The following is a 14,077-nucleotide window of genomic DNA, read 5'->3' as shown; positions in this document are numbered from 1 at the left end:
ACACCAGCACCTAGCCCACACAGGAACAGAGAACAGCCTCAGAGCAAGAGCTGTGAATGAGCTCCAGGCTGCTCCCTGACACTGCACTCGATTTCTTCAGCACTGGCAAGACTTGCAACTGCTCAGGAGATGATAAGGACTCCCACTTTCTTCCTAGAACAGCAGCCACCCCCTGAGCAGGTGAAGGTCCAATCTCAGGACACACAGGTTACACAGGATCTAGCAGGAGCTGAAACAGCTACACGTGGCCCCTGAAAGCAGAGCATTTATTCTGAGTCAAGTTGAGGGTGCTCCTTCAACAGACAGGACAGCCGTGGCTGAGGACAGACTCGGCGTGCCAAGTACTGCCTGAGGAGGAGGAGTGAGGCAGGCAGTGAGCTCCACATCCCTGGCTACCTGGGAAGCCCCTCGGGGGGTAGGTGCAACCTCCTCTGCCTTAATTTCATTAACACAAGGGGGTTAGCCCAGATGAGAAACGATAGCCAGTAACATGGTAACCCAGCATGCTGGGCTGCATGGGCAGTACTTCTCCTTGTTGGGAAACGATATCAACAAGGATTGCTGTCCCACCAACCAGTTGCGTGTCCTGCAGCCCAACTGTGAGAGAGGAAACTGCAGAAGCACGGGGGGAGCTCACAGACTTGGGCACAGCAAGCTTCAAAGGGCAGTCTCGATCACCTCGCTCCAGCTTGAAGTTGAAACAGACCCTGGAGGAGCAGAGAATTGTCTGGTCTTTGAAGGAAGATCTGAGCAGGGAAGCAGAGAATGAGAAGAAGCCCTTCAGTGCTACAGATGTGAGACCATAAGACAGAAAAGCGAAGATGGGGCTGATTCCCACGGCTGCATTTTAGATTTACCTGCTCCCAGTGGGGAGGGGAAGAGGCGAGGAAAGGAGCAAGAAGCTAAACTCATGAAGCTGCTCTCTCTGAGGAGCTGGGACAGCTTCAGCACGGTGGGGGGACTCCTGAGGCCAAAAGGCACCTGATTCCCCCCATTTAGCCACCTGCACTTCAGGTATATCTGAACAGCCACTCCAAAAGCAATCCCTGTGGAGGAAAGAAATCAGGATGATGAGGAAGCTCTACTTGCTGTTTTCATTTCCCTAACTGCCTTTAAGCCAATTAAGGAATTTCTTTTCAAGTGAGGGTTTGCAGCCTGCCTCAGAGGAGCCTGAGCTCCCCGAACAGAACAGGGCAAGGACGAGACAACCATCTGGAGTTAGAGCCCTGCAGTCCCCAGACGCTGCAGGGACTGCAGGCCCTGTGCTGCTCTGCACAAATCCCAGCTCCTCCAAACCCCCAAATCTCATGGTTTTGCAGTGCAATTCTGCAGCTTTTGCCTTTCCCTTTTGCATCTTTGTTTCTTCATCAGTACCAAAAAGCCTTACTGACCTCAAGCAGACCTGTCCTTGCAGCTCTCAGTGCCTTCCCAGAGTCATAAGAATCCAACGTGGAAAATGCTTTTGAAGCCTCAGGAACAGCAAAGTTGAGGCTAAGATGAAGGCATGGTCTGTGCTTTTATCTTGCACCCGTAATACTGGGCCTTAACACTGTGCACTGTAGGTGATATATGCATTCTGCATCACAAGAGCACCTGCACGGGCCAGATCTGGAGGAAGAGGTCCATTTGTTGGGATGAAGACCATCTACTATTATTGTTAAGAAAAGGGAACAATTTCAGGTGTCACACAGCTGAACAACAGCAACATATGCATTCATCCTATCATCCTCTCCCACATTCAGCGCTTTCCAAAACACCAGGTCCCATAGGCTACACAGACTGAGGGCCACAGCTGGAAAGAGCCAGGAAAAGCTGATGGGACTGTAAACCACACACACCAGGGACTCATCCACAGCCTTTTCTCCCCATGCAACTTTTCTCCTGTGTGGGGAAATGGAAGAGATTTACTGGTGGACATCAACTCGGCTAAGATTTATCCTGCAATTTGTAGTGCTGTTAAAATAAAAAGGAAAGAGGAGTGGGGGAACAGAAAGAGAGAATGAAAGAAAGGGAAGGGAGGAGAGCTGGAGCAACAACACAGCTCCAAAGCTGTCTGCTTCCATCACTCACATCTCCATGGAATAAAACACCCTGCATTCCCAGCTGCTGTGTTCCAGCCTTTACCTCTTGCCATGCTAATACCTGGGCTCACTTCACAGGGGAACACATGCAAGGTGTGGTTAGCAGAAGTCCATCCATCTCCACAAGCAGCTGCAGCCAGGCTTGACACAAATGGCAGAGAATGGCACAAGGGGTCATCTCCACAGGGCAGGAGGAGGGACACCCCGACTGTCCCACCTTAACTGCCACCTTCTCATTCCAGCACTGCTTGAACACAAACTCCGTTGCTACCCACCAAGGTCAGAGATGAGCTCCTGCACCTCCAAGAGACTGCCAGCTTTGTACACCCATCTGCAAGCAAACAACCTGAATTCCACCACCAGCAGCTTTAAATGAATGGATCTAAGTGCCCACATGCAGCGGGCCTACAAAGGTCACTTACTTCTCCTTCTCACGTGCCTGAACTTTGGAAGGAATGATTATCAGCATCTGTTTGGTTTCTCAGAGGAGTGCTGAGTGGGCTTTAGGAAGCAAAAAGGGCCTGGAGCAGAGCAGCAGCACAGCCTGCTCACACCCCACGCTCTGCAGCTACTGCCACCTCCTCTGAGCCAGCAACATGTCCAAGACATGCCCTGCTCCAGCAGTCGGATGGTAATTACCAGGGAAGTCACTACAATTCATACTGCCCCCAGGAGGCCTCTGGACTCAGTAATTCAGACTATGGTACTGTTTACTGCCTCATAAAGACGAAGCATACTTAAGTTAGTGCCTTGACAGCTGGAATCTAGAGGATGCTCTCAGTTGGAGCACGTACAGTTAACCTTCACATGTCCACACACAACCAAGAAGTGCCAGCTAAGGCCACACCAGGGCTGCCCACAGCTCAGCGACCTGTCCCCACAGTGGGACACAGTGCTTCCCACCACACAGTGCAGCTCCTGCTCTTCCTTAGCACTCCCAGAGCTCTCCAAGCCATGCATGCTCCCATCAGTGTCTCTCAGGTCTGCAAGGACAAGCAGAAGGTGCCCACGCATGGGCGCAGGGCAGAGAGAAGGCACACCCCTGCCTGCACCTCTGCATCTGATGGATGGGCCCTGCTGGGCACGGGATGGATGGATCCCCACTGTATCAGCACCGTGAGCACAACAGTGAGCCAGGGGCTGCAGTTCCCATATCGGCATGCCTGGAAGACATAGCGTTTGAGCACTAAGGAAAACAAGCCATTGTGCCAAGCTTCACTGTTTGCTAGATGTCCTGGGGTACGTGGAGCATGAGGATGTGCCCAACACACGTTACTGCACGGACCACAGAACTTGCTAGGCAAAATGACAGCAGCAGCAGTGACCAGGCAGATTTGTGCCACGCACTGCAACTCTGCAGCTTCTGCAAAAGCTTTTCCACATTTCAGAAGCAACAAGTGTTCCCACATTTGTCCCTCTCTGCAGACAGTCAGAGCAGCTGTGGGGTGAGGCGGCAGCAGAAGCCTGGGTTCCTTGGCAAGGGAAGGTGAAGAGGATCCATTTGCTGCAGTTGGAGGCACAAGTGTGATGGGAGCTGCCAGCACAGCACAGGGCACACGCCAGCTGTACCAGTAACAAGGAACCAGGGGAAAAAAAGTACCTATACACACATACAGAGTTTCACTTTTCCAAGGAATGTGGGTTAAAACAAGGCTTTTGGGAAGATGAACGATCCTGCTTGTGACCACCTGCACCTCCTTCTTCCCACTCTGCCATCAGGGAATGCTATGGAAGGACAGTGGGTACAGACCTGCCCTCTGCATCCTGAAAGGCAGTAAGAGCCAGCAAGAAGCAGCCTCCAGTACCTGCAGTGAGCCTGCCATGCTTGAAATGCAGAAGCCCAGTTCCCTACACCTGTAAGCTCCAGCATGCAGTACCACCCCACACTGTGTGCCAGAAACAGTGGGGCATGAACCCAGGTGTTTGGAGATAAAGCTGAGCTATGCAGCTCCGAGCAAGGGCAGGCAAGGCCTCCCTGGCTCCCAGCAAGCTGCCAGCTTGGCAGCCCAAACTCTCCTCCCTACCCCAGGCACTGCCCTGAGCCTCCTGCTGCTCATCTCACCGCCATCCAGAAGGGCTGCATTTGCAGTTCAGTTCAAGTTTCTTCCTGGTTTTCTCATCCTACTGCAGCCTCATAAATACCATCTGGAAGGCAGGAGCAGTTCTTTCGGATCAGCTGCTCACACCACCCCTCTGAGGCCTCCAGCACCTGCCCCTCGCAGGGATTCGGTGCTGCTGCAGGCACAGATGCTGCAGGATGCAGTGCACTGCTGGCTGCAGCACTACTGCCCTGCTGTACCCAGGCAGGGTCAGAACGGAGCATAGAGAAGATCCCAATTCAAATGAAAGCCCAGGACAGACTGCTGAGATGGAGAGATGCTGATAAGGCCATCTCCTCGGGCAAGCTGCAGAGCCCTGGGCAGGAGCAGACAGATGTGTCCCTTGTTTTGCAGCCCCAGTTTGCCAAACTGAAACAGCATCAAACCACAGCTTATCTTTCCCCTCTGTGTCCCCTGAACAAGCGTCCTTTTATTCGTGGCGGCCCCACACAGCAAGACAGTTTCACACGAGCAAACAAAGGCCTCACAGGGTTTGCTCAGCATGCGCTGCCCCGTCCCAGCACACACCAGCACCGGCCCCAAGCCCAGATGGGATCAGCATCACCTCGGTGCTGGCAGCCAGGGATGGAGGCAGGCTAAAGGGGACTGCAGCTTCACACATTCTCCTCCCAATTTCTGAATCACGTTAGTCAGAGATCCAAGACCAGAGCAACTGGTGTCAAATTGGATTAAGTTACCAGTGGGGGAAATCCAGCAGCAACTGGTGCCTGCTACTTTTGGAAGGAAGGAATGAGCTCCAAAGCAAGCCTGGAAGACAGAGGGCAGCTGGCAGCACTGAACAGCTCAGAGGGGCAGGGAGCTCCCCGGGAGCAGGCAGCAAGTTGGTCCTGCCCTCAGCCCCCTCTGCCAAGCCCAGAGCAGCAGGAGCACAGCCAAAATGTAAGGACATCTCCCTGCAGGACAGACACTGCATAACATCAGCTGGAAGAGCGTGTGGTTCCTCCCTGGCTCTTTGAAGGGACTCTGCTCCACGTGCTGCATATCCTCCACTACCTCCCTCCTTGCAGCACTCAGACAGGCTCCTGAGCAACTGCTGTCCCTGCATCCATTCATCAGCTCCTGCTGGAGGACGGAGGCTTCTCCAACAGCTCCAGGCTACATACTTGACACCCCTCCAGGGGCCAAGGTATTGCACTTGGCCAGGCTTCTGCCTCTGCAGCAAGAGAAAAGTCAAAGAAGCAAGGCAGAAGGGCTGCTCTAGAAAACATCCTTCTTTGGTTCCCTTTACTCTTAAAAAATGAACAACAAATTCACTTCCTGCCAATCCACCTCCCAGCTCACCCCCAGCATATATGCACCTGGGAACAACCTGCTCCAAATACAACACCCAAGTGTTCTCCCAGGCGCCCCCAGCACGAGTGACCACAGTGCACAAGAGGCTGTCCCCTTTCACAGCAAGACTGCAGCTCCAGGATCCCTTCCCGAAACGGAGGAAGAGGACAGGACCATGGATCTGGCCATAGCCAAAGATGGATACCAACCTCCTGCAGGCACAGCCACATCCTGAGAGTACCATAGCAGAATTACTCAATTCCTGCACCTGGAGAAGGACCTGACCCTACCTTTGTGAACAAGAGGGCTCAGTTACTGCAGAGCATCCCAAAACCACGTAAAGGTGCTGCACTGCCCTTTCTTAATGGCATATTTAAGGGACAGGCCTGCTTGCAGCTTCCACAGTGTGACAGTAACACTCCAGGCATGGCGTTCAGGTATCTCCAGTAAGATCTTAGCACAAGCTTTGCCTCCCTGCCCTGGCTTTTACCCATGCTTGTTGGAAACAGATGAGGAAGGTGGCCTGGAGTCAAGGGGAAGCAGAGGCAGAGAAAGGGAAATTTGCCTTCATACCACTGGGGCCATTCGGGTTCATAGTAAGAACTTCAGTTTTTACTACTCTGTGCCATCCTCTCATTTCTTTACAGCTCCAGATCTATAAATAGCCTCAATTTAGACAATTAAGAGGCTTTGAGAGGAAACTGACTGCTGGAACAGCCAGCACACAAAGCGGATGGGCAGGGATGGAAGCCACAGCACGACGTGCTGCCAGCTCCTCAGCACCGCACTCTTTCTGGGGCAAGGCACCCTTCCAGCTGCCACGTGCTTTGGTGAGAACTGGCAAACAGTTCCAAGCCTGATGCTCCCACCAAGCAGGTATCCACAACGACCTGCAGCACGGTTCCCCTACCACATCCCAGCTGAACTTGGATGCCACAGCTCCCAGAGGACCACAACCCCTGCGGGGACACAGCCACCTCACTGCAGCACTTGCAGAGCACCAGCTGTGCTCCAGCACGATCAACAGGCACGTCCTGAGCATCAGAGCCAAGGGGAGCACCAATCTAAATCTCCCCTCTTTTAGTTTGAAACCATTTCCCTTTGCCCTGTCACGGCAGTCCCTGCTAAAGAGTCTGTCCCCTTCTTTCTTACAGCGCCCTTTTGATACCGAAGGGCCACCATCAGGTCTGCCCGGAGCCTTCCCCTCTCCGTGCTGTACAGCCCTTGCTTTCAGCTGGTCCCATAGGGGAGGTGTTCCATCTCTTGGATAGTTTTTGTGGCCCTCCACAAGAGGTATTCATTCTGAAAAGGTTTTTAGAGAAAAACAGAATACCTTTCCAGAATGCTGCAGGAAACTCCAGAAAATGGCAATTCTCCAGAAAAGGGAAGGCATCCAGAAAGCTTCAGCCAAAGCAAGTGGTGAACAGAGCTGCTCAGATTCAGCTACACAGATCTCACAACTCAAGCATGCTGCAACCCAGGGGTGCTCTCAGCCCGAGCAGCCTGGTGCTGACACGTGCACAGCTCCAGCAGGGACCTTGCAAAGGCCCACCGTGAGCAGAGGGCCCAGAAGGGAAAGGCCCATCTCTCTGCAACGATGCAGAAGCAACTATCAAAAACCCGACCAGAACAGGACCTTGCTGCCCCTCTTCATGATGGATGGGGAACAGGATGGAATCTCAGAGACAATCAGTGCCCTGATCCCTTCCTAGCACCTTACAGGTATGGAAGGATGCATGGTGAAGAGCTGCCACCGCCACTTCCAGCAGCAGAATGAGAAGGCATTGCAAGCCCCTGGCTCCCAATGCACTCAATGGCATCAGCAGAGCAAGGTCCTGCCACCAGCACCTGTAGCAATGCACTGTGCTGCCTGCAGCTTCATGAAGGGTTTAGCAGGTCAGGAGCCTTGCCATGAAGGGGTGGCACCTCACCTTGGTCGTGAAGAGTCTGCAGGCTCAGCTGAATGCCCAAACAGCTCCACGTACACAAGCAAGAAGGAGCCCAAGCAGATTTGAAGCTAAGTCAGAATTCATCTGGAATAAACACACTGCTATCGAGGATCTATTTAAAAATACAATCTTTGCCCCAAGCAGAGATTTTAGCAGCAAGATTCCTTTCACTACCGTGCATTTGTACCTTTAACCATAGGTAGCTGTACCCTCCCGGTACACTGGGGAAAGCAGGAGCACGCTCCTGTTTAAAAGATGAGATGCTAACACGTACAAAGAGACTATGCAGCTTGGTTCAGACAAGAACAGGCACTCAGATCTGGATGTCACAAGGCTACTGCTTCCATCACCAAGGCCCCTTTGCTGCTCCCATGTCCAGCTGTTCCCAGCAGACAGGGCTGTAGACCACCAGCCTCAGCCCTCAAGGCACCACAGCTTCCTCCCAGCTTCCAGCACACCTCCAACACCACACAGCATTGATTTCTTCGCTCACTCCTATCCTCACTGTGACAGAAGCCCCCCCACCAAGAACAGCCCACTCGTGAAGCACTCCCATCCCTGTTTTCCTAACAAGGAAGATGTGCGTGCATCCCTCAGGCATGGCATACACCACAGCAGGCTTGGCTCTGTGCTGGCCTTCAGCAGCCAAACATTAGGAGCTGTGAAGGCAGCCACAGGCAGGGGCAGGAAACCAGCAGGAAAAGCAAAGTCTACCCCAGACCTCCTGGCCAGCCTCAGACCGACTCCCCAGCACTCCACTTCCTTCCTGCACTATAGGGCTCCAGGGACAAGGCCGTGAAGAGGTGGACCCACCTACTCGGACTGCTTCTATTTCCTTTTTTTTTTTTTTAAAAGAAGAGTGTATTAATCTGTTTCTCTCTGGAAACCAAGCAACTGCTGCTGCTTCACCCCGTTGCTGCACCAGTCTCACCATGGGAACCGTGGGGACTTTGATGCCTGGCAGCCCGGCTGATCTCAGCACGTCTTTTGAACCCGCTTCCATAATCACCGCCTAAAGCAAGTCCTTCCCACGCAGAGGCTGCTCGGTGAATCATGGCCAGCTATTTTCCTGTCTCCAGGAACCACGCAGCACTCAGCCGGGATGAGCTCTCTCCATCAGCAGGGGAAAAGCATAATTCTCACCAAACTGCTCCTAACAGGACACTGCCCTTATCTGCACAAAGAGCAGCAGTTCCTGTGCTTGCCCCAACATCCGCCCCGCTGCGGAGGCTGGCTGTGCAGGAAATGTACTTCTACACATTAGGATTTCACATAATTTCTCTAGCTCCAACAGGCTCAGAATGGGGAGCAGCAGGCACAGCCGGCACACACCGGGCTGCACAAACACTGCCCTGCAGCACTCAGCACTGATTTGCACTGAATGGCAGTGCTGGCCATGCACAGGAGTACTAGGGCAGTCTGCTGCCATTTCCACACCTTCCCCAACTCATCTGGGGAAGAGAGGAGAAAGCAGCAGCTTGGAGGGAGCCATCCGGCAGCATTGGCCCAAATCTGTTTGCAGGATCCCTCAAGAGCTGCAGGGCCAAGCAGGACGGCCGGGCCTGCAGGTTGGGACATGCAGCAGCGGTGGTGGGGAACTGCACAAAATAGCCTTTAAAGGCCTCATAGGCATTGCCAGAACTCAGACACACGGCTGAGAGCAAAGACAACAACTAATTGCTTCCATGCTGTTATAAGCCCAACAAGGGAACCCGAGGCAGGGCCTACAAAGGAGCAGAGCGCGATGCTGCGTGCCTTGGGCTCTACGTGAGTCGTACACCAGACACTGGGAAGTGAACTTGCTGGGACTGGCAGAAGCAACAAAAAACAAGGACTGCACCACAGATAGGATGTGACCACCACAGCGAACACCTCCAGTGGAAAGCCAAAACAGCTCGGGGACGCTCAGAAGCAAGCAGCTATTCCTAAAATACTAGTGGCTCCAAACGGACTCAAGCAAGTACAGACACCCAACCAGGCTGGCATCTACAGAAAGCAGGCTTCAGGCAAAGGCTCAGATAGTGTTAGCATTAAACACAGCAGTCTCTGTAGTCAAGCACCCGGGCTGGGGATTTTTAGCTGCTTTCAGCATACCTCTCAGCCTAGCAGAGCCTGAATGCAGCACACAGCCCTCCAACGAGAGCAAATATTCCTCACTCTCAGGTGGCTGATGGGGAACAAGCACAGGCAAATGACTCAGAGGCACATCTTGAGATGCTGATTTTATCAAGGAGGGACAGAAAGCGAGAGTAGGAAACATTGAGCTCTTTTACAGAGTCATTCTGTTTTGGTGTGTTTTGTTCCCCACGATCTGCTATTCAGAGCATTTCACTGCACTTTCATGAAAACAGCATCTCTTGCTCTTTTAAGCTCAAAGCTCCTTGCTACTTCTCCCACTCAACCTGGAGTCATAATGCTTCATCTTTGACAGTTACAGTTAGCTGGGAGGTGAAAAGGGAGCCACGAGAAGGTGGCAAGCTCGCTAAAGGAATGGAGATCCCATTCCCAGGCAGACACCTTCACCACTGGGATGAGTGAGGAAGAGGTGGGATGAGTCCTGCAGTTATTCTGCAGGAGACGTTGGCAGCCTGGTAAATAGATGAGGCTCTGCACCACTCCTATGAGTGGAAATTCAGCCCAGAGTTTCACAAGGACTAGAACTGAGTCTCTGGATGAGAGCCGACACTCAGCAGGACGCAAAGCGACTCACCCCCACTGCGCTGCCCTGCGTTGAAGCTGAGAGGTAAGCAAGTAAGCAGGCTCCTTCCCCTTCTCCTTACCTTCGCAACCGGTGGTGTAAATTCTGTTGCTGCCGCGTTATAAGGTCACTTTCCCAAACAGGACCACCGTGACTACTCCTATACCAGCCCACAGCTGGGTGCCCTGGGTAGGGTGGGCTAGTGAAGCCATGGTCCGACTCCGTCTCTGCGGCCAGCGACGAGGCAGAGCTCCCCATGGTTCCCCCCTACCCAGGCCACGCAGAGCTTTATCCTAGGTTAGGTCCAAGCCAGCGGCGCAGGCAGTTCGGGTGGGACAGGCGAGGCTCTGCGGCATGAGCTGCTGTAAGGTTCCCGACTCACTGGAGAAAGGAAGGTCGGTTCTGATCAAGAGTTGAAAAAACAAAGAGAAAAGGACAAAAAAAAAAAAAAAAAAAAAAGGAAAAAGAGAGAAAGATAACGTATGATTTCAGCAATACCCCTCCGGTCTTAGAAGCCTGTTAGTGCATGCTCTGACCAGGGCTGTGTCAGCGAAGCCTGCTTTGGCTGCCTGGAGATGGGGAGCACAGGGCTGCAGAAGAGGATCTCCCCAGGGAAGCACCAGGAGTTTCCAGGCTCAGGTTTGTCTGCAGGGAGGATGTACGTATGTGAAACCAAATATCCCTCTTTTCCTGCTTCCTGCTAACGCTGTAAACGGGCTGACTGGCTGTCTGCACAAGTATGTTTCCTGTGACCATCTCACACAGGGCAATGAAATACTCTCTTTCAGCTCAAGCCAATTTTCAGCAGATCCTGAGCGTTCCCCTACCCAAAGAAGCGGGTTTGGGGCTTTGAACGTTCTTCCTTTTCACCCCCTCTCTTTCATGCCTCTCAGAATCTCACAGTTGAACCCCTGAAACATTTCTTGTCTTCTGACATTCAAAGAAGTTTAAACATATATGTCTCCTTAAAGGAGAGAGGCATGGCAGTCTGGATGCGTGTCAGAAGGAACGGATCAAGGGAACATTTAACAGAGAGAGAAGAAGAAACAAGGAAGAAGAAAAAATTAGCACAGCTGAGCTTATTCAATTACCCACCAGGATTTACAGAGATGAATGAACTGTAGAAAGACCTTTGTGAGGAATCCACTTTGCACAGCGAAAAGGCTGAAACAAAGATTCCTAAAATACAGCCTTTCAATCCCGGGGTTGTTCTAAGGGACCAAGAAAGGCCTTGATAGATAACAGGCTCTCAAAGGCAGCAGCTCAAGGAGCAGGTGCAGTTTTGCTACAAGCTTAATACTGAAACGTGCCCGCATAAGGCCATTAACTGGAGAACATTAGCTCCTTTGTCATGGTGCCTTCCCTGTAACCTGCAAAGCCCGCGCTAAGGAAATAGAACCGGTAAAAATAAAAGCTCAGGAACACGATTTTCCCCACCTCGATTACCTCGCTGTAATTGGTCTGCCTAATTGCTGTGCATCGGGCAGACTGAAGACAACACATCTCCACACTGAGCTCCCTCCACGACAGCAGGACTGATTTCTTGCAGGTCCAGCCAACGTGGATCCCTGGCACTTCCCCTCTCATTTCCTCCAACTCAGGCAATTAGCTTGCAACAAGTCTGATTTTCTGGCTAACTGAAAGCGGTGATGTGAGGGGAAATATCTCCCAGTGTCATCAGCTCAACTCTGACTGAGACAGCCCGCTTGCACACCCTGCTAAGAGAACAAGCTGCCTCACCTTAAGACTCGTGTTTTCCCACAAGAAAAAAAATATAAAGTAAAAGCAAGTTGGGCAGAAACACAGCCCTGCAGAGCTCACTGCAGGCAGTGCCAAGCAGAAGGTGGGATGCTCGATTTGTTAATAGCCTTCTCCCCTGCACAGAGCCAAGCCGCCCAACGAAGCCATTCCACAGGATGCATCGAGACCGCTTCCTCCTCTGAGTCCTGAGCTGGAAAAGCAGAACCCTTTGCTTCTTCCTCCTACGTGCACAAGTGTCAGTTTTAGCTCACCACAACAGGCACAAGACATGCCTGCTGCCGGCATCGCTGCTGGCTCCCGGCGCGTCGCTCACGTCTCGGCCCTTCCTCCTCCTCCTCCTCAGGTCTGCACCAGGGACCCGAGCACGCCGCAGGAAGGAGAGAGGCTGGGAATCCTGCTTTAAAACCCTGCGGTAAAACCCCACGGTGGGTGGAGCTGGGCAGGGACCTATAAATAGGTGCAGGATAACCCTGCTAAGTCCCGGTGATCTCCAAGACTGTCTGGTCTAAGTGGGCTGCTTGGCTGCGAGCGCTGCGTGAAATCGGATTTCTCTGGGCAAAGCAGTAAATCCTCCTCTCCAGGGTTACCCTGCGCCCCAGGTGAGAGCAGCCAGCAAACAGTGCACAGAGGGGAGCACTGAACGGAGTCCGTTTGCAAAGAGGAAGAGAGGCATCACTGCAGCTCAATGCAAAGCACGTACCTGGCTTGCCAGGCTGAGCCAGAAAACGCCTTTGGCCAACAATAAGCAAAGGAAGAGCCTGCAAGACGGAAAGATGAGAATGCAAACTACACCCTAGCAAGGGAAGGGGTCAATTAAAAAAGGGTACAAAGAGGAAAGCCTCTCTGAAAGCACCGAGCTTTATTTTTAGGAGCTTCTCCCACTGGGCAGGGAGACGTCCCATGCAGGTACACAGTCCATGCGGAGCAGGGCAGACCTCAGCCCCAGTAGGGGAGCAAACTGCCAACAGCTCCTCTGCCTTGACACGAAGGAACAGGATTTTCCTCCTCATAAATAAAGCACTGCTTCCACCTACCTCATCAGGACAGGAAGCAACAAAGCGAACAGATTGAAGTGTCTCGGGAAGGGTGGAACTCATTCATGGAAATGAGCAGTTAAGCACCTTAGTAAGATGCTGAGTTGGGATTTTGGGTTTTTTTACCCCTTGCAGCTGCAATAATTATCAGGTTTCAACTGACACTGCTTTACTGCTCCCAAAATATTGCTTCCAAAACTAAAATAGATTTCATCTTTCCGCTTCCAAGTCACTCGCGTGCATTCATGCTGGTCTGCAAGGCAGACCCTTCCTCAAATTGCCACTGACACCAGGAGCAGCAGGCACTGGCAGCAAGCTCAGGACAGCAGAGCTTCCCTGCAGAGGTTGCTCCTGCTGCTGGGAGAGCTGAGTGGCTGCCTGGGTGCAGGATGAGCTCTATGCCCCAACACCAGCCAGTAGGTTGGGTCCCAGCCCTTCTGCCACAGCATGCAAAGCCAAGCACAGATGTTCTCAGTCACCTTCCCTTCCAAAGTAGATTTCCATTTTGAAGAGAAAACAAACAAACAAACAAAAAACCCCAACACATTAAAAAAAAACAAAAAAAAACCCAAGACCTAGCTCACATGTTCCAAAGCATCTAGGAAACTGCAGGATCAGCTTGTCCCAAGATCTTCCTAGGATTGAACCCAAGCTCTTCCCTCCGGCACGCAGCAGGAAGAGACAGATTTCTGGAGCTGCTCCAGCCCCTGAGAACGCCAAGGGCAGATTCACCTCACTTGGCTCTGTGTGCAGAAGCCCCCTGGTACGTGATAGATGCTCCCCAATCTCCTTTTGTTATCGATCTATTTGTTGATGTAGCACAGCTCAGCTCCTGCCTGAGCCTTCCAACACCTCGCTGCTCTCAGCCTCCCAGACCTAAGGCCAAGACTTTGTCACCTCGTTAGTTTCTCCATCCCGTGAAGTCACTTCTGAGATACTGCCTTCTCTGCTAGGACCCAGCAATGAAAACACAGCCACCCTGCACACCAGACAGCTCTGTTCACGGTGTCCCCCCATGTACCTGGAGGACAAGCATCCTCGGAGCTGTGCCGGTGGAAGATGAGAGCCTCCTGCTACAACACAGAGGCTGCCACTACCAGCCCTTCTCTTCCCTCAGCTGTGCCCACGTCCCTACCTTGGGCATCAGAAAGGCTGGATCTGC

At 52.5% G+C, this 14,077-nt stretch overlaps 1 protein-coding gene across 17 annotated transcripts in view; it reads right to left on the bottom strand.

Moving 5' to 3' along the window:
* CAPN15 (calpain 15) overlaps window positions 1-14,077 on the bottom strand; it is a 48,685-nt gene that overhangs the window by 24,819 nt on the left and 9,789 nt on the right. For 9 of the 17 annotated variants that reach the window (XM_015294721.4, XM_046900749.1, XM_046900752.1 and 6 more), the window contains one exon: window positions 10,203-10,522. The exons of 2 other annotated variants lie outside the window; for them this stretch is intronic. In XM_015294721.4, coding sequence (XP_015150207.2) covers window positions 10,203-10,378 — 176 coding nt within the window. In that variant the 5' untranslated portion in view covers window positions 10,379-10,522. Of the gene's footprint in view, window positions 1-10,202; window positions 10,523-10,618; window positions 10,766-11,860; window positions 12,253-14,077 lie in introns of those variants that run through there. 6 more of the 17 variants (XM_046900755.1, XM_046900754.1, XM_046900756.1 and 3 more) reach the window with 4 other exon arrangements.

This window comes from Gallus gallus, chromosome 14, assembly GCF_016699485.2.
Source record: "Gallus gallus isolate bGalGal1 chromosome 14, bGalGal1.mat.broiler.GRCg7b, whole genome shotgun sequence".
Taxonomy (NCBI): Eukaryota; Metazoa; Chordata; class Aves; order Galliformes; family Phasianidae; genus Gallus; species Gallus gallus.
This window is presented reverse-complemented; position numbering and strand designations above follow the sequence as displayed.